This window comes from Diabrotica undecimpunctata, chromosome 6 (assembly GCF_040954645.1).
Source record: "Diabrotica undecimpunctata isolate CICGRU chromosome 6, icDiaUnde3, whole genome shotgun sequence".
Classification (NCBI taxonomy): domain Eukaryota; kingdom Metazoa; phylum Arthropoda; class Insecta; order Coleoptera; family Chrysomelidae; genus Diabrotica; species Diabrotica undecimpunctata.
In genome coordinates, this window is record NC_092808.1 from 2,864,027 (window position 1) to 2,890,873 (window position 26,847).

Genomic DNA, 26,847 nt, shown 5'->3' on the forward strand with positions numbered 1-26,847 from the left:
ACTTGATATATGCTGATGACACTTTAATTTACCGAAATTTGGGATTTCTTCCTATTTGAGGTTAAGGAATATTATAATTTTTTTCAATAGTCACTCCGTCATTTAGCATCTCTTCGAAATATTCTTTCCACCTTTCACATATTTGGCCGTTGTCCACTATCAGGTTTCCTTGCTTACCTTTTAAATTCATCGTTCTTCCCTGATACCCAGTTTTAATGTATTTTAGCTGTTTGTAAAAAAATTTTATTTAATTTTCTTGTAATTTTCTTCAATACGCTTTACTTTATCATGGATATACTTTCGTTTCCGCTCCCTTAGAATTTTCTTTACTTTTTTTCGTTGTTCATGTGTCATACCTTGGTCGACTTGTTTTTGCAATCGTAAACTTTTTAATCTCAAATCTGATCTTTTTTATTATTGATTAAGATTCTTTATTTGATCCGGATTGCTGAATGAAGAAATTACCACCCACTAAAACAAACTTAATTCTTGAAACAGCTTCAGGTCATACTATTCCAATGTATGGAACGATAGCGGCAACTTTAAAGATTGGTAAGACCTTGATAAAACACTCATTTCTTTAAGACGGTATTAAGAAGTTGTCCTAAATTTGGAACCATCGATACCTCAAGTAAGAGTTATAGTGAGCGAGAATACAGAAATTCATCGAAATTCTGGAAGTATCTTTCTGGCGAAACCAGGTCAAAAACCTGACTGTCTTCATTTCAGCGTTGTGGAAAGCGAGGAACTCGTTAGTGACGGAATTTTGATAGCCAGATGCCTTGTAATGAGATGATTCCAGTAACATCCAGACAGGGGATGTAGAAATAATTTTTTTGAGTAAGGAATTATGTTTCCGATTGGTAATCCAATTTCATCGGCATATTTCCATATAATTTAATACATTAAATTATAATTTTATCAAAGTAGTCCCAACTACTGATAAGTTTTGTGGTTACTTTTATAAGTACTACAAAAGTAAGTAATCTAAACCACATCATTGCATATAACAGTTAAAATTTTACCTTAAGTTTTTATTAATTGAAGATGACTGACTACTCTGAAGTCCGAAAACGCTCTGAAATTTTAATCAATTTGGATTTTTGTATTTATTTTAATTACTACTATGTAACGTTGTAAACGTCACATCTCTATTAATTTATATTTAAATAATAATTTTATTTTAATTTCTTTATCAATTTATTAATTTCTTTATCTTCAGTTTTATTTTTACTATTTTTCACAAAATAGTTGGCGCCCTATGTTTTTTCTTTTCTTCCTCTGTCTTTATTTTCTCTCTCTTTCTGTCCCGTAGAATAAATATTCGCCCTCTCACTTTTGTTCGGCAGACTATTCTGTTCCGTGTTGACAGACAAGCTAGTTTCATGATATCTATAGCAACATCCTATGACATCTGTGCTAACTTCATTCAGTCTCCCACTTTCTGTCAAAACAACTTTTCTGTAGTGGGATTATTTTTTTGCATTTTTTTGAAATTTATAAAAGAAGTCAAAAATTATTATAAGACTCATTTTTATGGTCTACAAATTCTCTTGGGTTTATTGGTTTATTGGACATTTTATTGGTTTATTGGACATTTATTTGGATTCATTGAATTTATTGAAAATATTGGTTTATCAACAACTTAATTGACCAGATCGAATTGATTGGCTACATTCAATTTTACTAATCAGGACATACAGCCACGTGTGATTGCAGCTCTCTAGAAGCCACAATTTCTAATTGGAGGACCCAACAGCTAGAACACACAAGCAGCCCATCGAAGGTTAAGCTTTGGCAGGGTTAATTATTGTTTATATATATATATATAGATATATATATATATATATATATATATATATATATATATATATATATATATATATATATACATCGGTTTAGAATAAACCGATAGCTTCCTATCTTCGCAGTCGTTTGTTCTTAAATTTCTTTCGCTCATGGATTTGTTTACGCCGTGTTGTCATTCTAATCTGGGTTTTCCTCTGTTCCGTCGACCTATCGGTTGCCATTCTATTACTTTTTTGGGGAGTCTTGATGCTGGCATCCGTTGAACATGCCCATACCACCTTAATTGTTTCTTCTCTATATCTTGAGTTATATTTCCTTCTATTCCCATACGTTGTTTTATTACATCATTTCTGATTCGGTCTCGTCTGAAAATACCTAAAGATCTTCTCATTGCATCCATCTCTACTGCTTCTATTCGCTTTTTGTTCTTTTCACTAATTCTTCATGTTTCTGCGCCATAAAGAAGAGTAGTTTTAATCATGATCTCATATATATTAAATTTCCTTCCTTTCGTTATCTCTTTACTCCACAGTATACCATTGAGACATCCTAAGACTTTCTTTGCTTGAGTGATTCGTTTTTCTATTTCCCGTGTATCAGTTCCTGTATTGTCAAAGGCAACACCCAAGTAGTCATAGCTCTGACAGCAGGAAATATGTTGTCCGTTTTCGAGGTCTATGTTATCTGACTCGTTTCTAATACAAAGATATTTGGTTTTTGATGTATTGACATTCATTCCCCAGTCGTTATATTCTTCTATCAGTTTTCTTAGCATGTACTGCATGTCTTCCCTGTCGGTCGCTAGCACTACTTGGTCATCAGCAAACTGGAGTGTATATATACATTTATTGCTAAGCTCTATACCCATCCTATGTACCTTTCTTTTCCATCTTTCCAATGCCGCTGCAACATATATCTTGAATAAGGTTGGTGAGATACAGCATCTCTGTCGCAAGCCTTTTGTAACCAGGAATTCTTCCGTTAGATATTTTCCTGTTTTTATTGTTATTGTTTTTTTTATTTAAATAAATATGTTTGGTTAAAATTTGTCTCATTGGCTATCAACTGAGAACTCAGGTTCAATCCCTAGTTTAAGACAAGACGAACTCACCCTTGAGATACTGAGCTAGGCAAGGTATAGACGATAAGCTCCCATGGTTGATTGAGGTATTATTTTTACAATAGTACTTCAATTCTCTTTGGTAGTCTTATCGTTACAACTAACAACAGAAGTGTTTTATTTCGATGTTTGAGTTTTTTAACTATATGTTTTTTAACATTATGGTTTAACTGCCAGGAATGATCCCTATTTAAGCTTATTAATGTATATTACACGAATACATTAAGTTTTTGGAAGTTTGCCACCTCTCTTACACACTTTGTTAATACTTTTTCTCTAAAAATATAACCAAAGTGATTTCAAAAATATATTTATATTTTATATTCATACTATCACTATTCATAATTTGAAAGTATTTATTGTGTACCGAACATTATTTCAAACTAACAAATTGTGCATCATTAACTTCGCTGTCACCACTTTCAACACTTTGCCTACAAACATATCACGATCTGTTTTATTGTTTACAATTTATATATCTAAAAATTTTGTATCTATGTAAAATAAAAGTGTTTTTTTTTTGTATATTTCAAGTCAAAATACTCAGATCAAAATTTTTGGACAAAATTGTAACATTGCCACATTTCACAGCTTTCTATTCCACTTAGTTTTAATTTATCGCTACATGATCTATTTAAAATTCTAATTTACGGTTATTATAGTTTATTTTTATGAACGAGAGAGTAATTAGCATAATTTTAACTGGTAGCTCCGACCACTCCATGGGCGTGCTCAAGATTAATTAAAAAATTACTTTGAATAATTGTAAAAAATAAATGAATTATTTCAGTGTTATAAAGTGTTATGTGTATGTAAACAAAAGTGACCTCTTTTATCACACACTATATTAGAACTGACTGGCCTACATTAAAAAGGGTTTTAAAAAATTCACATTTTTTTTTAATTTTTAAAAATTACAAAAGAGAAAAAGAGTTTTTAAAACCGTCTAAGGTATGTTAAATAGATGAATAAAAATATTAATATAAAACTTACAGCTACTTGTTACAAATCCAAATCAGATTCAGAAGATGAACTTTCAGAACCAAGATTTATAATAACTGGCTCGATCATTTTATCAGTAATATTGTCCAGCTTCCACATTTTTTCCTCTTCTTTAATAGTGTGATTTACTGCCTTTTCCCAGTTTTCAGGTTTTACATTATTTACGGCCTCCAAAAACAACTGTTTAACATCATGAATTTTAAAAGTGGTATTTTTTATTGAAACTTCACTCTTTATCTGTGCCCATACCAGTTCAATCGGGTTTAATTCACAATGATATGGTGGGGATCTAAGTACTGTCATTCCACGATTTTTGGAAATTTCATCAATTTCGTATTTTTTAAATTTTTCTTTATGAAGGGCACACAACGAATAAAGTTCCTTTCTTATAGATCCGGGATGGTACGTAATATTTTTTGAACTCAGCCAATTCTGCAAGTCTTTTTTTAACCACTTGGTTGTGGGCAGTCCTTCTATAAGTCTGGAGTGATAACTTGCATTATCCATTACTATTACACAGTTCTTAGGAAGAAGATCTATCATTTGTTCGAACCATTCTTGAAAGACATCAGCGTTCATGTCTTCATGGTAGTCACCGGTACGAGTTGATTCAAAAGTTAATAAACCACCTTCAACAAAACCGTTTGAACTGCCAATGTGTACTATTATCAGCCTGCGTCCCTTTCCTGATGGTGGGTTTAAACCAGTAGATAAGTTATTTACAAAAGCGTGCCTTTGACTTGTAACAGTTTCATCCTGCCAAAATTTATTTGGTGTATGACCCTCGTTGATCCATGTTTCATCAAGATAAAATATTTTTCTTTTTTGGTTTCTCATTTCCTTTATGGTTCTTAGAAAATGTCTTCTCCATATGACAATATCGCTTCTTTCTAATAAAATAGACTTTCTGGGATTCTTTTTCTAGCGGAAGCCTATTTCTTTTAAAAGTTTCCATAACGTACTTCGACTCATTTCTGGGTAATCCTTATCATCTCGAACTGAGACAAGAACTTTATCCAATGTTGGAAATTCTTGTCTAAAGAAGAATTCATGCACTTTCCGTCGAAGTCCTTTTTTAAAATGATATTCTATTTGAAATTTTGGTTTCCCTGGAGCATTACGTGGCATTTGAAAACTACCACATTTCTCTTCTTTAATAACTCTGTAAATCGTAGATTTCCCAACACCAAGTGTACTGCTAACTAACTCAACGGTCTCATCAACACTTTCACATAAACGTTTGTCTGTAAATGATTTAAAACAATTAAATATTAATGTTTTTTCATTAACAGTTAGAGGACCAATTTTTCGGCATTTACACGGCACTTCCAAATTTTCCATAACACTAGTATACACAATAAACTGCACCTTGCAACTGAAGTACCTACTTTTAGTGAACTGTTAAGAATTTTGAATACGCCACTTGGACCTTCCTATATACAAAATGGAAAAACCCACTATCACATTTTCTGTGGAATAAGTTTAGAAGGTAATTATCTAGTCAATTACTGTCGTAGATTCCTGGAATTAAAGAATTAAATGTTTGATTGTTGAAACCCTTACTTCGTGGAATGCACTCATTTCAGATAAAATAAAACGTTTTATTTTATCTAAAGAATTAAACTTTATTTTGCAAATAGGTAGGTACTTATTAAACTTTTATTGGTTATATATAACCAATAAAATAAACATCTTACATTTCTTGCAAATTCATTAGTACCTGTTAACCTCCATCACTCCGACACTGGCAACCTTATTTAGGGATTAGAAATCCTCACAACTATTGTATTCTATTCTGCTCCAACCTTTATACCTGGTGGTCATACTCAATTTAAAATTGTTTTCCTATATACTTCTGTAAACTTGTTGACAAATATCTGTTTTTCATTGAGTCACCCGTATCAACAGTTTAGGGATTTGCATACATAATTTATTGTTTTATTACTCTCTCATACATAAAAATGCACTATAGAGACTTAGGTAAACAAACATTTCTATTTAGAACGAGTTTGGTTATAAACTAAAAATGCTGATTTAGTAGTGAAAATGCATTGATAATAATCATAATCGTATTTCGTTTTTTTTTCCAATAAAAAAAATTGGAGAAACACCCCAAGAGAGATTGTGAGACAATATCCAAAGAATCACTGAAAAAATTTGATTCAGTCCGCTCAAACGTAGACAAAATTAGAAAAAAAAATAATGAAAAAGCATGGATATCCGAGATTGATGGTAAAGATGGGAAAGAGAGAAATGGTTAGTTTAGTTACAGTCTTGGTAATAAGAATCCTGTACTAGAATTGCAGTGTTGTGTACAGAAAAGAGAAGATTTAAAACTGATTGGCTGGTTAATATATAAATGATACTACTGTACACTATTTATGGATATATCTAAAGAGGCGAGTCCTCGTCTGCATCCCCAATGATGATTGTAAAGTGGTATATATGATAAGCAATATATTAAGTTTTAGGAGCATTTAGATGACATTTCCAAGTAAGCTTAGTGTCAAATATAAGTCCTAAATTTTAAATATTGTTTCTAAGTTCTGTGAGAAAACTTTGTCTTCTCAGCAGAAAAGTTAAAGCCACTCACTACATACCATTCAAGCAGTTGGTCAGTAAGTTTCTGAATCAGTGCATTTCTTGAATTTAACTATAATATACGCTGCATATACGAAATATCAAAAGTTTATTCGATATCAAACAAAACCGCTTGTTGGTAAAACTTAAAATGTCACCAGCAAAAGATTGAGAATAGATTATTGGATTTGCAAATATTTAGGATTTACATTATAAAGAAACCTACCAAAATTTTATAATTTTTATTGAAGAATCACTGGATTTAATTTTCTTTAACACTTTCTCTTCACCTGCCAACACGAGCTTTTTTAATTGACTGCAAACATGTATTTTTAAACGACCAAATTAAATGCATTTGAGTGCCAGCAATACACAAGCTTGTTTCAGTCTCACGGTAAGTCACACGGTAATTTTTCATGCACCGCATCGATATTTTTTCGTACAACAGCAATTTCGATCCTTCTTTAAGAAACTTATATATATATATATATATATATATATATATATATATATATATATATATATATATATATATATATATTTATATATATTATATATATATATATATATATATTATACATATATTATTTTCTTTGTTAATATTTCCACCTCTTCCGGCCGTTTTCCAACTCTCTCTCTTTTTTTAGTTCGTGGTATTTTTCTTTGATTTTTGTCCACATCTTCTCCAAAAACACCTTGTTTACACATTTCTCTGATATTCGAATGATGTCACCTAGCCATCTGACTCTCTGTGCTTTGACTTTTTGTAGAATTAGCGGTTTTCTATACATCTCCATTACTTGTTTATTTGTCCTTCTTCATCAGTTTCCCCCGTTGTCATAAAGCTACCAAAAATTTCTCGCAATGCCTTCTTTTCCAAGATCTCGTTTTTTATTTCTTTTTTATTTTTTCTTGTCCAAATCTCAGGAGCATACAATGCCACCGGTCGAGTGGCTGTTTCGGATATTTAAATTTTAGAGGCCCTTCATACATTTTTTAGTTTTAAAAGTTTATTTAGCCTTTTGTCACTCCCATATACTAGATATTTTGTTTTTATTGTATTTATAAACAACCCAAATTTTCAATTTTCTTGCTTTGTTTTCAAAGTCCCTAAAAATGTTTACAAATTTAAGTACCGCGTCGATTATCACTGCGCCGAGCTTTCAACATCCTCTCTGGTGTCGTTTTCAGGGTTTCCGAGGTCTCAGTTGTAGCGGTTATTTTGCCTACCACATAGGGTATTACTTATAGGGGGAAATGACAAAATTGCTGGTACTGGAAAGAAAGATATTGCGGACTATCTATGGGCCTTGCAGAAAATAGACAACAGGAGAATGGAGAAGAAGACACAATGATGAACTCCAGACAGTATATGGAGATGAAAACATAGTACGTACATTAGTTTGCTACATTAAAGAAAACCGAATAAGATGGGCGGGCCACGTACTAATATCGAGTGACGAAAGACTCCTGAATGCCACATTCTGGGAAAGATCCGATGGCAGAAGGTCAGTTGGTCGCCCAAGAAAGAGATGGAACGACGCAGTAGCCAGTGACCTACGCAAAATGGAAATACAGGATTTGTAATAGACTTATATAGGATTTATGAACATTCCATTTCTGTTCGCAATTTCGATTCAATTTTAGCTCTAGGTCAACACCATCTTTATACAGGTCACAAAATTGATTTTGAAAACTCCAGAACCATCCACTTCCATAAACCAAGAATTACCCAAGAAGCCACAAAAATTACATAGTTACCTTCGACATGGAGACCTCTCATAGAAAGAGAAAGAAAATATCGTCTGATTCACCCACCAAAGTCCTACTGTCAGAAACGCGCCAATCCCTGCGCCAATCTCACTCAAACACCCACGTCAACCTCCACCCAAACCACGTCACTAACGACGGTATAAATAAACCGTTCTTTGTTTCCAGTAGCAGTAATGCATTGGTTGGTGATCAGTGTATTAAAGTCTGGAGGCTCGTGAGATTGAGACCTCGGAAGTCCTAAAAAAGACATCAAGGAGGATGTCGAAAGCTCGGCGTCAGGTTTTAAAAAAGAATACAGCCAAACAAATCACCAAAATTCTCTTAAAATATTAATCTAAAAAGGCAACAAATTCACCTTTCAGTACATTTGACATTCATTAACTAAGAAAAACCCTTCGGCAAAATTTAACTACGATCAATCGATAGATTTAATATATAAAAAATTAGTTCATTATACGTATATACCAAAACTTATGTTGCTCAATAGTTAAACTTATTTTATTTCCGTGATTTTCTATTATTATTATACTAGTTACTGTATAGTTCCATTCACATTTGTAAATTAAGAAGTTCACTTGGCAAGCATCTATATTTTCAGTCACCTTAAATAACCCCTTTTAATGTAAAATACTAGAATTAAACATAAAAAATTATATTAATCATTTATAGCTCCTCCATAAGCGATAAAGAGTTCAATAAATCCATTAGTTTTGTTTCAGCTAATAAAAATTTTTACTATAGATTTTAGTTATAAGCTTAACAATTTAGAAAGCATGCAATTTAACACTTGTTACATTTTTAACAGCTTTACCTAAAAATTGTACGATGCGTTAATAAATATTCAACAAGAATCTTTACATCAGTTGACATTTTTTCGTTAGATCTGCGGAAAAATGGAACGTAAATCATGCGGAAGTTCTGTGTGTTAGAGTCAGATAAAGATTGATATCGTTTTGCACGTTTTCTGGAGTCCTCGTGAAACATATTTCCTGGAGGATTTTCAGCAATGGGTCGAAACCGAATATAATAGACCTAGTGACTTTCGAGATGGTATTGAAGCTGTTTTAAATTTTATTTGGTATTCAGAGGAAGTAATAAAACATGTTATACTCGGTTCGCTGATTCCAGTCCTTCCTGTCTAGTAAATTAGGTAATTATTCTGTGGTTCTGGGTTGTTCTGTTCCATTCGGTCGACTCTTGAAAATTCCTTATTTCTATGCAAAACTATTTCGTTCGTAATATGAACGGTCCATGGTATCTTCAAAATTCTCCTAAAAAGCCACATCTCAAAAGCTTCAAGTTTTCTCATTAAGTCAACATTAACAGTATAGGCTTCGACACCATAAAGAAGAATACACATTTTACCATCCAATATCGGATTTGCAGATTGAATCTTTGGTTAGTCAAAAATTTCCTCATGTTCAAAAAGGCTGCTCTTGATTGCTCTATTCTTGAGCGAATTTCTGATTTCGGATTCGGATCTTTCGTAATCCAGACTCCTAAGTATTTTATATACTTGTAATGACTTTGCCCCTCTTACTGATAACCATGGTTTTTGTTTTCTTTATGTTTATTATTAAACCAAACTGTTCTCCACTATCACAAACTGCGTTTAGTAACGTCTGCAGGTCTGTCTCACTTTCAGCGATAATGACTGTATGGTCAGCATAACGGATATTATTTATATTTTCACCATTTATCTTGATCCCTTCTGTACAGATTTGAAGGGCATGCGTAAATAACTCTTTGAAATATATATTAAATAGGAATTGTGACAACATAAACAACAACGTAATCAAGACAAATACAAACAGATACACAAAGAAATTCGCCAGAAAATTAAGAAAGCAAAAGAACGTTGGATGGTGGAAAGGTGCAACGAAATAGAACAATTGCAGGAAAAGGGAGATAGTTTTGGACTACATAAGAAGATAAGAAATATCGAATATACACAAAAGCCACCACAGAACAAGAATACGCAACGACAGAAACGAATACATAGAGTCAGAAGAGGAGATAGCAATGGCGTGGAAAGAATACGCAGAAAGAATTTTTAATGACGAAAGACCAACACAACCAACGCGCAAACTTCCTTCCGAAAACTTATCAGGGCCATCAATAATGCGAAGTGAAATAGAATATGCAGTTAGAACCACAAAGATGCATAAAGCAACAGGTCCAGATGAAATTAATATAGAAGCAATAAAACTACTAGACGAGGAGAATATCGAAATCTTGGTAAAGCTGTTCAATAGAATTTATGATACTGGTTACATTCCGCGAGAATGGCTGCAGTCATCCTTTGTGATGATCATAAAAACAGCTAATGCCACAAAATGCAATGAACACCGCTTAATCAGTTTAATGAGTCACTTGCTGAAACTCTTCCTTATGATATTACACTCAAGAATGTACAAGATACTAGAAGAACTTAGCGGGTCAACACAATTCGGTTTTAAGGGAGGACTAGGAACAAGAGAGGCAATTTTATGTTTGAACACCTTAATACAAAACTGTTTAGATCAACGAAAAGATGTTTACCTCACCTTCATCGACTACGAGAAGGCATTTGACAATGTTAAACATGATATCATGATGGAACTACTACACTACGCTACACTACTACATAGGGCCAACATTGACCAGAAGGAGATCAGAATTATTCAGAATCTATACTGGAACCAAATGGCAAAGGTGAGGATTGATCAAGGCCAATATACGGATGAATTTGAAATCCGGAAAGGTGTCCGCCAAGGCTGCATACTCTCTCCGATGCTTTTTAATTTATATGTTGAAAATATATTTGCGGAAGCATTAGAAGACACGGAATTAGGCATTAAGGTGAACGGCATATCAATTATCAACCTACGCTATGCGGACGACACAGTGCTTATAACTGATAATTTGGAAGATCAGCAGTTATTACTTGATAGGGTGAATAGCATAGGTAAAAAATATGGCCTCAAAATCAACATTTTGAAAATGAAATATATGGTCATTAGCAGAAACCCCCCAGAAAACCCGATAATATGCATAGGCGACGATCGCATAAAACGCGTGAAAACTTTTAAATACCTTGGCACCACAATCAATGACCAATCGGATCCACAACGGGATAAAAACCCGAATACAAATGGCAAGACAAGCTTTTGTGAAATTCAGACCGCTCCTATGTAATCAAAACCTAAATTTCGAAATACGCTACAGAATGGTCAAGTGCTACATATGGTCCATCTCGCTTTATGGCATGGAAACGTGGACTTTGAAAAAAACATTTATCAACAAACTTGAAGCATTTAAAATGTGGTCATTGAGAAGAATGATGCGCATACCTTGGGTGGATAGAGTTCGAAACGATGACGTCCTTAAGAGAGCCGGCGTGGAAAGAGAACTCTTTGAATTAATTAAAAAACGCAAGATTGGTTACCTTGGGCACATATTGAGAGGAGCAAAATATGAAATACCACAGTTTATTCTACTAGGGAAGTTCGAAGGTAGGAGAGGAGCCGGCCGCAAACAATTATCCTGGTTAAGGAATATTAAAGAATGGACATGAATACACAATACAGGCGAGCTGTGTCACGCCGCCAAGAACAGAATTCTAGTAATGAGATAGTCGCCTACGCACTTTGGTGTATGGCATGTTAAGAAGAAGAAGGAATTGTGAAAGTACACAACCCTGTCTCACTCCTCTACTTATCTGTTGCGCATCCGTGCTATTTTCATCTAATGTTACCACAGCCTGTTGATTCCAATAGAGATTTCTCACTATGTTAATGTCAATTTTGTCGAGTCCTTTTCTCTTTACACATTCCATGAGAATTTTATGTTTAACTTTGTCGAAAGCTTTCTCATAGCCTATAAACGCAACGAAAAGATCTTTTGGTTGTTCTCGACATTTTTGGGCAAGAGTTGTGAAACTATACAGAGCTTCCACTCCAATATTCTTGCATTTATAATCTTTAAAAATGGTTTTAATAAGTGTGACGTTAAGCTGATTAATCTATAGTCATTACAGTGTTTGGGGTTCTTGGTTTTTGGTAGCGAAACAAAGGTCGACAGCAGCCATTCTGTAGGTATCTCACCAGATTTGTATATGTTTTTAAAGAGTATAATTATTGCACTTAAATTGCGTTCGTCTATAAGTTTAATCAGCTCGATATGAACTTCTTTTGGTACAGAAGCTCTGCCAGATTTAGAGTTGTTTATAGCATGTTGGACTTCAGATTTTAATATTATTGGAGCTTCCTCGTTATCAATTTGCGTTGGTTCCGTTCTTGTGTCCATGAAAAGATCTTCAATATATTTAGTCCATACTTGTTTTATTTCAATTGGGTTCTTAATAGGTTTATTGTTTTTGTCAATTAATCGGTTAGGTGTATTTATTCGTGTTTTTCCAGATAATTCTTTCCAGTATTTCTTGAGTCATCCAAGGTTTTCGGCTTTCTGTTTTCTTTTATAGAGTTTCTTTCTGTATTTTTATGCCAGAATCTTTGATTTTGCTCCACATAATGTTCACATTCTCAGTGTTTTTCATTTCTGATGTTAATTTCTTCATTTCTTGATTGATACAAGTTGAAGCCTCAGCACGGATTTCATTTATCTTGAGTAACTGAGTATTCACCTTAGAACTTTTGGAGATCATCATACATTTTGTTTTCTTAATGTTCAGTGAAAGTCCATATCTCTGAAACACTTCTGTAATTCTATTCATTAGCTCCTTGAAGGTTTCATACCTGTCAGCTAATACCACCGTGTCACGCTGATTTTTTCTTCGCATAGTCTATAATATATATCCTTTAATGTCTGAGTTTTAGTCTGAGTTTCATAGTTAGTATCGTTCTTGGAGATTAAAAGATCTAGGAAAGGTAGTCTGTTATTATATTCCTTTTCTATGGTAAATGTTATTGTCTCTTCGTTATCGTTTATATCATTTAGGAATGTATCTAATCACTCCATGAGGCTATATTGAGTATACATTATCTACATATCCTCACCATACTACGTACTACAAAGAAACTTTTACTTTGAAATTTCGATTGCTTCTCTACTCCATGATTATCCAATTATGACTTTACCAAACAGCTCATACGAAAACATTGTCTAAAACGGTAAACATTTTTCCTCTGAGAAAACATTATTATTCGTGTCATAGTAAGGTTATTTTTGTAGTATTTAAGCAACAATGGAAGATCTTTCGAGATTTATTTTAGTTGAAAGTGCATTTAAATGAGCTTAAAAAATTATTTAGATTAATGCATGCAAAACACTTCTTATATTGGGCGTTAATAAAGTATAGATATGTTCAAGTGCAACGAGTTTCGTACTTTTCTAGTAAAATTTCCCTAAAATACAGTAAATTTTGTTATATTTGACAATCTTGCATACATTGGCTCTGATGGAGCTTCCGACTAATTATCGTCCCGTTTTTCTCCATCTTTAAGGAAAAAGTTAATACATGTAATATTCTTGTTGCGCATTTATTTACGTAACCGAATTCAAAGCCACTTTGTGGGTATGTTTCTAATGGAGTGTTATGTTTTCAGATAATATCGACGGACTTGAAGGTAGCGTTGGTGAGGTATCGATTCAGGTGGATTTGTTTACGCATCCTGGAACTGGAGAACATAAAGTCACAGTAAAAGGTAAGAAAAGAAAATAATTTTTTAGTGTGATGAGACAACCGTAAAAAAATTGATATTAATACATAAATTGTCCATCAAAGTAAAAATTTATGGTGCAAATTTGTTTTCCCATATTTGGTTTCTTTATTGCGACACCCTGTATATCGTTAATGTTTTATGATTTTTTTTTCGACGTAAAGCTATTTAATTTTATTCCTTGTGGTAGTTGTGGCGGCCAATGATTTGAAATGGAATCTGGTGTCAGGCATGTTCCGACCTTTCGTCGAAATCAATCTCATAGGACCACACCTAGCCGATAAGAAGAGGAAACATGCAACAAAATCCAAAGCTAACAACTGGTCACCTAAATATAATGAAACGTTTAATTTGTAAGTAAACATATATTCACATTTAGTTGAATTATTCGTTGTATAGGACTTTTTTCGTATGTAAAAATGGTTCCTAAAAAAACTTATACGACTCTTAGTAAGATTTAACCATTTTAAGAAGTGTATTTGATTGGTTTGACATTATAATATATTAATTATGATAGACAAAAAATAAAACAAACAAAAAAACAACAAACAATTGATTATGTATGTTAATTCGTAAATTGTAATAATTATTAAGGTCTAAATTTTAATATTATTTTGAATTCCTGCATTTTATTAAGAGTATATAAATGATTGTTTTTACATAAAACTGGGTTATTATTTTTATTATTATTAACGAATAAAACAAACAACTTAACTCAACAATATATTAAAGCAAGAATTGTAACCAAATTAAAAGAGAACTAGGCACTATTAGAAGATTGGTTTGACGAAGAATGTTGATCCATTAACCAACAGAAAAATGAAGCATATAAGAGACTTCAGCAGCGCAGAACGAGATCAAACCTGAAAGACTATGAAAATCTTAGACGAGAAGAAAAAAGGACGTTTAGAAGAAAAAAGAACATACGAAAACGCGAGAAACGAGATTGTTAACCACCACAATAGAAAAGACCCGCGAAAATTCTACCAGAAGATAAACAGCTGCAGAAAAGAATATAAACCCAGAATAACAGCATGTAAAGACAGATATGGTTCCATAATTGGTGACAAAGAACAGATACTAAACAGGTGGGCGAATCATTTTGAAGAACTGCTTAGCGACAGTCGTGAAGAAGACCAAATAAAAATTACTTTGCCTGAAATGGATGAAAACGCTCAAGAGCCGCCTCCCATCGAAGAAGAAATTAGAAAAGCCATTTCAAAACTAAAAAATAACAAAGCCCAGGGTTTGGACAATCTTCCTGCCGAACTCTTTAAAAATGGTGGTGACACCCTCTTTAAACATATGCATAAAGTAGTAACCGTAATCTGGCAACGGAAGGAAACGCCCGCGGACTGGAAATTAGGTGTAATGCACCCTCTTCACAAAAAGGAAGATATGATGGTGTGTGATAATTATAGAGGCATCACCCTACTTAACGTGGCATATAAAGTATTGTCCAACGTATTGTATAGAAGATTGATCCCCTATGCTGAACAAATAGTTGGGAACTACCAGTGCGGTTTTTGACCCAATAAATCAACAACTGATCAAATCTTCACAGTCAGGCAGGTTCTTGAGATAACGCTTGAGTTCGGAGTCGACACCCACCACATATTCGTGGATTTCAAAGCCGCATACGACTCAGTCAACCGACAAAAATTTCTACAGGCTATGGTGGAATTTCAAATGCCGCTTCATCTTGTTCAACTAACGGAACTTATACTCATAGGCGTAGAGAGTGTAGTCACAATCCAAAACGACTTTTCAAAACCCTTCCATTGTAAAAATGGACTGAAACAGGGAGATGGACTGTCGTGTATCTTATTTAACCTTGCACTAGAAAAAGTAATTCGAGAGTGCCATATTAATACGAATGGCACCATCTTTAATAAATCTGTACAAGTGGTCGGATATGCAAATAACATAGATATTATTGATAGGTCCACAGAATTTCTGATCGAAGCATTTCGATCACTAAGGGCGTCTGCACAGAGAATGGGATTAAAAATAAAGGCACAGAAAACCAAGTATATGTATTGTACTAGATCAGGCAACCAGATACCTAGACTATTAATTAATGATCTGGAACTGGAAGTTGTGGACACCTTCGTCTACGTGGGCTCGCTGCTGACCAAAGACAACAATGTCAGCGAAGAAATTAAAAGAAGAATAGTGATTGCTAATAAGTGCTATTATGGCTTGAGGAAACAGATGGTCCCAAAACTACCCAGAAAATTTAAAGTTACCATATATAAAACACTAATAAGGCCAGTGTTAACATACGGGTCAGAAACGTGGTCACTTACACAGATCGACCAAGAATTGCATAAACGTTTCGAGAAAAAAATTCTAAGGAAAATATATGGAGGAGTCCAAAAACAGGGTTTGTGGCGTATACGCTACAACTTTGATTTATACAGAAGTTTTGGGGAACCTGACATTGTAAAATGTATTAAATAAGCACGACTTCGATGGATAGGACATGTAATTAGGCGATATGAAGATGCAACGATCAGAAACATTTTCGACCGAAGAAGACCAGTGGGAAGACGAGCAAGAAGAAGACCAAAACTTAGGTATCAAGATAACATAGAGGATGATCTTAAATCCATCGGAGTTAAAACATCAAGAAGAGTTGCCAGAGACAGGGGCGAATGGAAGATTGTGCTGAAGAAGGCTTTGGCTCATAAGCTGTAATGCCCCTGATGATGATGAGGCACTATTAGTGGCAGCAAAACATTTTAACAGAAGCAGAAACACAGTTTTTCTATTAATAAAAAATGGAGGGATTAAAAAACTCGAAAGAAAGCGAGGGTCTGGAATGCCAAAACTATACTAAATTTAGGTATGTAAAAATAAAATTAATATTTTGTAATATCTCCATCAGCATTGATAACTTGTACTCTTCGGTCCATCTGCGTGAAAGCAACTGTGAAATTGTCTTCTTCAGATAAACTCTTCTCAAACCTGTTGTATACTGTCACAGCTCTTTAGCATTTTGAGGTATAAAATTACGTCGATACAACCGTTTTATAATAACCCCTACACATTCTCGATTGAGTTTAAATCTGAACTATAGCTAAGCCATGGTAAGGTTTCGATATTGTCATTCTGGAGCCACTGGTTTATTATATTTGCAGTGTGAACAGAACAATATTCTTGTTGGAGGATAAAATTATTTTCTAGACACAACTGTTCTACACTAGGCAATATTATGTTTTCTATTAATTACTATTTAAATGGGAATAAGCCACAATTAAAGGTTAAAATACGTTTATTGACGTTTTAATTTCCACTTCGGAAATCGTTCTCAAAATACAAACATTAGTAAATTAAACCAATTTTGTTTTTGTTACTTAGTGAAAAATTCTTCTAATAATTTAATTTGATCTGACTCATCTATATTGACAATTCAGTCATACATTATACATTTTAAAGTAGACGACTTTAAAATGATATTGCCAATATTGTTGAGTTGCGTTCCTGGGACGACTTTACTTATAAGATAGTTCATTCGATTACATGAAATCAACTTTAACTTGAGAATATCCGTCAGAAAAGATCATAACATGTAATTCGTCTTTAAAAAGACAAATACATGCCATGATGACAGTAAAATTCTCCTGTTAGTGATTTCATAGTAAATTATGAGGGAAAAACCAGGAAAAAAAAACCTCATAATACTATCCCGACATGGTAAGTATTTGATCTTGCATTTAGTTTACCTTCAATAAATACCAAATTCCGATTTTATATGTTTGTTATTTAAAAAATATAAATGATGTATTCTCCATATGTTACTGACTTATCAATATTGGTATTTTCTTTTTAATAACTTCCTCTTTCAATATGGGTAACCAGATCCTACTACATTCTGCCGAGGAATTCGCGACACAATTGGTCTCATTTAGCATAATTAGAGCCGCTTCTTTGATTTTTCTCTTTTTACCATCCGTTTCTTTTAGGACTATATTTGAATCATTCCATTGAACCCTATGTTCATTATCCCATGCATGTTTACATATTTGAGATCTATCAAATTCTTTATTTTTAATATAGGATTGATGTTCACTTATTCTAACATTTAATGGCCTCGATGTTTCACCTAAATAAAACTGATCGCATTCACAAGGTATTTTATAAATGCAATTCTTTGTCCTTTCTTGTTCATTGTTAGGTTTGGTTTTGGACAAAATAGATCTCAACGTGTTTGTTGTTTTGAATGTTGTTAAAATGTTGAATTTATTTCCTATCCTTTTAAGCTTTTCCGATAATCCTTTTATGTATGGTATTGTTATTTTCCTCGTATTATTCCTTGTATATGCTGTAGGATCTCGTTCTAAGTTGTTTTGTTCTATTCGATCGATTGTTGAAAATTCCTTATTTATAAACGATAAAGGATAATCATTTTTTAATAAAACAGATGTTAACAAATGTTTCTCCTCCAAGAACGAATTTTCGTTAGAACAAGTAATTTTGGCTCTATCGTATAAGGATTTAATGATTCCCTTTTTAATATTAATATTGTGATTTGATTTGAAATTTAAATATCTGTTGGTGTGTGTTGGTTTTCTATACACCTGAGTTTCGTATCCAGTATTGTTCTTAGAGATTAAAACATTCAGAAAAGGTAATGTGTTATTATATTCCTTTTCCATGGTAAATGTTATTGTCATTTTAACATCGAGGCCATTAAATGTTAGAATAAGTGAACATCAATCCTATATTAGAAATAGAGAATTTGATAGATCTCAAATATGTAAACATGCATGGGATAATGAACATAGGGTTCAATGGAATGATTCAAATATAGTCCTAAAAGAAACGGATGGTAAAAAGAGAAAAATCAAAGAAGCGGCTCTAATTATGCTAAATGAGACCAATTGTGTCGCGAATTCCTCGGCAGAATGTAGTAGGATCTGGTTACCCATATTGAAAGAGGAAGTTAAAAAGAAAATACCAATATTGATAAGTCAGTAACATATGGAGAATACATCATTTATATTTTTTAAATAACAAACATATAAAATCGGAATTTGGTATTTATTGAAGGTAAACTAAATGCAAGATCAAATACTTACCATGTCGGGATAGTATTATGAGGTTTTTTTTTCCTGGTTTTTCCCTCATAATTTACTATGGAATCACTAACAGGAGAATTTTACTGTCATCATGGCATGTATTTGTCTTTTTAAAGACGAATTACATGTTATGATCTTTTCCGACGGATATTCTCAAGTTAAAGTTGATTTCATGTAATCGAATGAACTATCTTATAAGTAAAGTCGTCCCAGGAACGCAACTCAACAATATTGGCAATATCATTTTAAAGTCGTCTACTTTAAAATGTATAAGGTATGTCTGAATTGTCAATATAGATGAGTCAGATAAAATTAAATTATTAGAAGAATTTTTCACTAAGTAACAAAAACAAAATTTGTTTAATTTACTAATGTTTGTATTGTGAGAACGATTTCCGAAGTGGAAATTGAAACGTCAATAAACGTATTTTAACCTTTAATTGTGGCTTATTCCCATTTAAATAGTAATTAATTTAAAATGCTACAAGAAAATAGCTTCAGAATAATATTATGTTTTCTTGAATATTCAGATAAGTCTGCCAGACAAACTTGCCATCAAAACGCCCTATAATTCCCATTCCTCTAGATGAAATCTATCCCCATACATTGGGGTCTATACACACCAATTTTCCCAATTTTAGAAGATTGAAAAATTTTCTCATCTGTAAATAGCGCAGCAGTTTCCAAAACTACAATTGCCATTTGGATCGCCAACCTTCGAAAGGAGACGGCGCAATGAGAAGAAGAAGAAATATTACCCTGTCTCAAAAATCTTGATTTTGTAGCTGATGGTTTAAAGTAAATATAAGTCTTGATTCCTTCTGTTGAGGTGTAAGAGCTTGTTTTTTGCTGCAGTTTGGTACCTAAGGCGCGATGCTTTAGTTCTGCGCCAAATTGTTGTCTTTCTTTCCAGAAACTGTGACATAATTCTTGCAGTTTTCGCATCTTCAAAAGGGTTCTCTTCTAATCTCTCCAAAAGCGTACGATCTTCATGAGCGGTAGATATTTTTGGTCTTCCAGAACCTTGCTTTCTTTTGAGAGTTTCTTGTTCTCTCATCTTTCATTAATATTAAAAACTGTTGTTCTGCTTCCGTTAAAATGGTTCGCTACGGCAGATAGTGACCAACCATGTTTTAATTTCGTTACAATTCGTGCTTTTAGTTCTTTGCTAACATTTTTTGAGGTTGAACAGAATAAGTTATCTGACAATTTTTTAAATTTAGCAGTGACAGTGACAGTATGTAAATAATAAGAATTTATCCTTCAAAATACACTGCTCAATTTGCTACAAAATCCGCTTTAAGAGACGTATCAGTTTTTGTAGGAACCAACTGTAGATTATTATTGCATAAATATGTTTTTACTGTACGAGAGGGGGCGCGGTGAAAATAATTATGGAAAATTGAATCGCAAATGGTAAAAAATTGAGAAACGCTGACGTAGAATATGATACATAATGCCAAAGTCTAAATAAAAATACACTTTTTTGTGATAACTTTGTTTTCTATTTTGTAGTATTATTGGTAATGAGGAACAATTGGACTGTTTCGAGTTGCATATTTGTGTAAAAGACTATTGCTTCGCTAGAGAAGATAGACTGGTTGGTGTGGCTGTTATGCAGCTCAAAGACATCGTCGAAAAAGTAAGTTACTACTTTTAGAATATTTAAATTATTGTATTAGTGCTTTAGATGTAAAAGAAATTACTATTTCATACCAGAACTTTACGTTTTAATGTAAATATTTGGTAATAAAGCAGGTACTAGTATGCTATTACAGTGAAACAAGGAGATCAAAATGCTACTTTAATTTTTAAAAATAATCTATGATCAATCTAAAGAACCGGTATTCTATGACGCTACCCGTGACGACGCCATCTTGTAGCGCTAGTTCCGTGACACTCGCCTCAGCATTTTACTATAGAAAAAAAAGCAATACAACGACATTATAAAAGCTTCGCTTCAAAAAATTAGGGTAAACATTACAACTGGAAACAAATTAACTAGAGAAATTTCTATTAGCAAGCGTCTAAAGCAGGGATGCTGCATAGCACGTACACTCTTCAAAATATATCTGAATGAGGTGCTCCCAGTGTGAAGAAGAACGTAATGCAATATGGGCATCTCAATCGAAAACAAGAGATTATACATAAAACACTTCGCTGACGACGAAGCCATTTTCGCTGAAGTCGAGAGTGATACAGACTATAATATGCTTAGAAAATTGAAAGACCAGTACACCAAGGTGATCCTCACATTATGTAAATTAATGTAAAGTAAATACCAAAAAGTACCAAATTAAAAATTAAAGCCAAGGAAATGAGCTATTGTAGACAATGTTGCTGGCTCACTAGACTTAATAGTATGAGGAACGAAGGTATTCGAAGGGAAATGGAAATTGATTTGGATTTAATAGACACAACTCAAGCCTTCTTCTTCTTCTTCTTCTTCTTCTTCTTGTTCCCGCGACTAGGATTACTCCTGTTTATCCGCTTCTTATTCTGTTTCAGTTCTTGTTGACTGTACATTATCTTTCCACCTTTTTGGCGGCCTTCCAACGGGTCTTCTGTGTACAGCTTGTTGTTTTTACAGATGTTCTCTAATCTATCTGGTCCCATTCAGTTTATATGTTCGTTCCAGTTTTTTTTTCTTGTTTTTATCCACCTGTTAATATTTTGAATTTTGCATTGTTCGCGTATACTTCTGTTGGTTTGTCTGTATCTTAATGATATGCCCGCTATTGATCTTAATACTTTCATTTCGATATTGCTGATTTGTTGTTTCGTCTTTCCTGTATCGGTCCTTGTCTCCGCTGCATATGTTAGGATTGGTCTTACTCTTATCTTGTATACTTTCATTTTGCTTTCCGTGGTCAGATATTTGTTTCTCCATATGGTTTCTCGGAGGCAACCACTTACTCTTGCCGCTTTTGATGCTTGCCTTGTGGTCTCTGGTCTTATATCTCTGTCACTAGTGATCTCTACTCCTAGGTAATTAAATTTCATTACTTGTTCTACAATTTTGCCGTCTATTTCTAGTTTGCAACTACGCGGCTCTTTACTATATAGGCTCTACTATACATTTAGTTTTTTCTACTGATATTCTCATATTAACTTTGTTTGCTGATATATTGAAGGTGTGGAGCTGCCTTTGTAGGTTATCTTCGTTATCAGCAATTAGTACTGCATTATCGGCATAGCATAGTATCGTGATTTTATACGCTCCCATGTGGTATCCGTGTAGTTTTCTTACTTCGTGAATTATTTGATTCATCACCATATTGAATAACAATGGGCTGAGCCAGTCTCCTTGGCGGATTCCTCCTTTTAGTTCTATGCATTCTGTTTCCCCTATAGGCATTATAACTCTGGTCTTGTTGTTCTTGTTAATTTCATTAATTGTCCTTATTATCTGATGGTCTATTTGTTCAGCTTGTAATAAATTTAAGATGTCAAAAGCCTGATGTCTCATATAAAATAAAAGATCTCTCTCTAAAATGGATAGAATCCTACCTATCAGAACGTCGTCAGTATGTCTCCTTAACAGATGTATCCCAACAATCAGTAAATATTTGCAAATCAGATTACATTTACATTCATATGGGTGTTCCACAAGGTTCTGTAATTGGCCCAATATTATTTCTTATTTACTTAAATGATATTGTCTCAATAAAGTCTGCTGTACAGTTTACACTTTATGCAGATGATACTTCAATACTTATATCAGATAAATCACATATATCTCTTGAAAATAAATGTAACGAACTTTTGTGTGATCTTAGTAATTGGTTTTCCTCGAATTACTTACATCTTAATGCGGATAAAACGCATGCTATTCATTTCCACAATAGACAGAAACATCTGTTAGATATCGAACTATCAATATATTCTAAACAAATTGAAAAAGTTCATTGCCTAAAGTTTTTGGGTTTGTATGTTGATGAATGTCTCAATTGGAAAAGGCAATGTGATGATATTATTTCCAAAATGAACTCATCATGCTACCTACTTCGAAACCTCAAAGATATACTAAGTGAAAAACAGCTAATTATGCTGTATTATGCTCAGGTGGAGTCTCGTTTGCGGTATGGCATAGTATTTTGGGGTAGGTCTTGTAAATTCGGTGAAGTCTTTCTGTCTCAAAAGAGAATAGTCCGTTGTATTGCTGGTATTTCTCGAATCACTAGCTGTAAGAGTTACTTTACTAGATATAAACTTTTAACTGTGCCGTGTTTATATATTTTTGAAGTTTGTGTTTTTATTCATTCAAATCTTGGGAAATTTAAAACTAATAGTCAAATTAACAATATAAATACAAGGCAGAATCAAAAATTACATGTGCCTTTTTCGAAAGGAAATATGCATTTTTGCTCACCTGCAATAATAGGTCAAAGAATATATAATAAGTTACCCGAGCCAATAAAAAAATGTAAGAATATGAAAATATTTAAATTAACTTTAAAAATTTTTTTATTGCAGAATACGTTTTATTCTGTTGATGAATATTTTAGTAGTTGACATTATTTTAAGTATACACTAGTAATTTTACATTTTCTATTTGTGTTTGTCTTGTAATGTTAGGTTTAGCGTAATTTTAGATTTACATTTATATTTACTTATTTTGTTTACTAAACTGTAACTGATCCTATACAAATTGTATTTGTCAAAAAGGAAATAAAGTATTATTATGTCACTGAAGCCAAAAGACTAAACTCTTATGGACAACACCTGCAGAGTGTCCTCCTGAATTCCTAAAAATAGATGGTAAAACATTCGATTATACCCCTATACGCAAATAATACTAACAATGCATCAAAATAAAAGTTGTTAACCAATATGGTTCTTATTCATGAGACACAAGTAAGAATTTGACGATGTTGTTAAAAAAATGTAAAGAGCCATGTAACGGCAAATCATAAATATATAGCTAAAGAAATTGAAGGTAAATACGTCGATTAGGTAAATCAAAAATTAGAATTAAGATTAATAAGTATAGCAAGAAGAAAAAAGAATAAAAGAATTTATGGGGTGATTTATGGGGTGTTCAACCTTAACTGATATAAACAGATAGATAAATAAAATAAATACATAGTTTTAATACAGATAGAAAGAAGTCACTAATTGAGGTTATCCCGAAAAAGTTACTATTTGGTGTTTTAAGGCTAAAGACGTCATTGGTTCATATTTCTTAGAGAACGATATTCGCCAGCGAGATACTGTTAACAGTAAGCACTATAGAATGATGATTTGAAGGCATAATTACCTCACTTTAAGGTGATGTGAATTGGCCATCGAGATCGTACTTTTGACCACATAAGACTCTTTCTTGTATAGTTTTCTTAAGCTGCAAATCTATGCGAATAGACGGCAAACACGGCGATCCTCAAAGTCAACATAACTCATACGATCGGTCAAATTCTGCCTCAAAATTCTGCGCCATCCAGTATATCAACAGGCGAGAAAAGATACTTTTGGTTAATTTTTTACAAGCTAAAAAGAGTTTAATTTTTATTTTTTTTGCATCTTTTATCGTACATATTCCTATAACTTTTTTCCTGTTTCACATTCTAATGTTCTACTTTAACTTCAAGGGCTCGTGTGCTTGCTGGCTGTCACTGGGTAAGAGGATCCAAATGGATGAAACCGGCTGGACGATTTTAAGGATTTTGTCTCAACGCACAAACGACGAAGTCGCCAAGGAATTTGTCAAACTGAAATCCGACATCCGACAAGAAAATCCTCTTCCAAATTAGTAAAAAAAAATAACTACACTAAAAAACTGTGAGTGGCTAAAAGACACTGTGTTCATACTCAAAGTGTGTTATAATATATGGACCGTCCTTAAAGAATTCCACACATTTAGGCAGCTTTCCAGAGAGTTCGGCTCTACAAAAATTGTTAATCGGGATAGTAAGTTTAACAAATATTTTGTCTATTTTTACCTGTTAGAGACAAAGATTCTAGATCACCATAATGTTTAACAACCTTCACAGCCCTAATGATAACAATACTTTATAATCTTATAAACAATATTTCTTTTCTTTTTTATTAAAAGTATTTTAAATTTTGAAAAAATAACTTTAATAACCATAATATTAATGTTTTTGTTTCTGAAGATTTTTAGATAATGATTTATTTATGTCGGTTCTATACAAAAGAATAATTTATCTATGGTAGAAATCACAGTTAAAAAGCAGTGTTGGTCTTTTGGCACGCAGCGATGCCGCTCATGTCGACACAGTGATAGGTGTGTGGTAGTTTGGCGATGGACTGAGAAATCAGGACCATTTAACTGATTTAAATAAGAGGATAAACAAAAAAAACAAACTAATTCTATAAAAAATGCCTGAATACATAAAATATCTGATACCTCGTAAATACTTATGTATCCACTACTCTTAGACCTTTTTTTACCAAGGTCGCACAAGGTCACTGAGTAGTCTTTGGGTTATATTTCATTTTATTAATCATTACTGGTAATATATATTAGTCACCCGTTTTATACCGCTTCGCGGCTTTGGGAGTATAGCAGGGTAGTCTGCTATATCTAGGGCCAACGGTATACAAGGAAGGTAACATGGCCAGTGCTACGTTTCAACCGCCTATTATTACCCCTGGTTTTACCCAAGGTACTCATTTTATTCAGGCTGAGTCGACCTGGGGCCTATAGACATTTTTTAAAAATGTCTAGTTGTTCTTGCCGGCGATAGGATTCGAACTCCGGACCACCGGCATGCGAGGCAAGCATCCTACCGCTTGCGCTACGCAGGCCCTCATTACTGGTACTAGGTTTAATGTCATCAGGTCTTCCAGTTGGTGTCACCAGTACCTGAGTGTCACTTTTCTTTAATTTCCTGGCGAGTCAACTGGTACACAACGCAAAATTTTCTGGATTTTAGCCCTAAGTAGTATAATGGAAGGCGTACAAAAAGGCTTCTTTAAACTTTTCTATTTATTCAGCAGTTGTTCGACGTTCTTTGGGTAGTGAGGAAACTTCCACTTTGTATAGTAGGTTGAGTGGGGTAGGTTTTATCTTCTTCTTATGGTGCCGTGCACCTATAGTGCGTTGGCGAATTATCTTAAGGTCAGACGTCTGTCTTTTGCGGCATGCAAAAGTTCGCCAGTGTTAGTTACGCCTGTCCAGTTCTTTATATTTCGCAGCCACGACATTTGTTTGCGACCTACTCCTCTCTTGCCCTCAATCTTTCTCTGGATAATTAGTTGAGGGATTGCGTATTTTTCCCCTCTCAGGATGTGGCCCAGGTATTTAATCTTTCGTGCCTTGATCAAGCTCAGCAATTCTCTCTCAGTATTTGCTCTTCTTAGGACTTCCTCGTTTCTCACCCTATCTGTCCATGGTATGCGGAACATTCTTCGCAAGGTCCACATTTCGAAGGCTTCCAACTTGTTAATGAAAGATATTTTCAACGTCCATGTCTCCATGCCGTATAACAATATGGACCATACATAGCATTCTGTAACGGAGATTGAAGGAAAGATTGCGGTTACAAAGTAGCGGTTTAAATTTAAGAAAAGCTTGTCTTGCTTGTTCGGTACGGCATTTTATTTCTTGTTGAGGATCATTGGTCATGAGGAATGACCATTGGTCATTCACCATCATTCCCAAGTATTTGAATGTTTTCACTTGCTCGATTGGAGCATTATCTACGTGCAGTTGTACTCTGAAAAATGCGCCCTTTCTTATTGTCATACATTTTGTTTTTCCAGCATTTATCTTCAGGCCATATGTTTTTCCTGTGGTGTTTATTTTATTTAGTATCAACTGCATATCATGTTCGTTATCTGTGAGTATTGCGGTGTC

General features: G+C 33.6%; 1 protein-coding gene across 1 annotated transcript in view; it reads left to right on the plus strand.

Moving 5' to 3' along the window:
- unc-13 overlaps positions 1–26,808 on the plus strand; it is a 347,574-nt gene extending 320,766 nt beyond the window's left edge. The window contains exons 19-22 of the mRNA XM_072534612.1: positions 13,831–13,929; positions 14,135–14,297; positions 20,544–20,670; positions 24,617–26,808. Coding sequence (XP_072390713.1) covers positions 13,831–13,929; positions 14,135–14,297; positions 20,544–20,670; positions 24,617–24,778 — 551 coding nt within the window. The 3' untranslated portion in view covers positions 24,779–26,808. The remainder of the gene's footprint in view (positions 1–13,830; positions 13,930–14,134; positions 14,298–20,543; positions 20,671–24,616) is intronic.
- Positions 26,809–26,847: the final 39 nt, after the last annotated feature.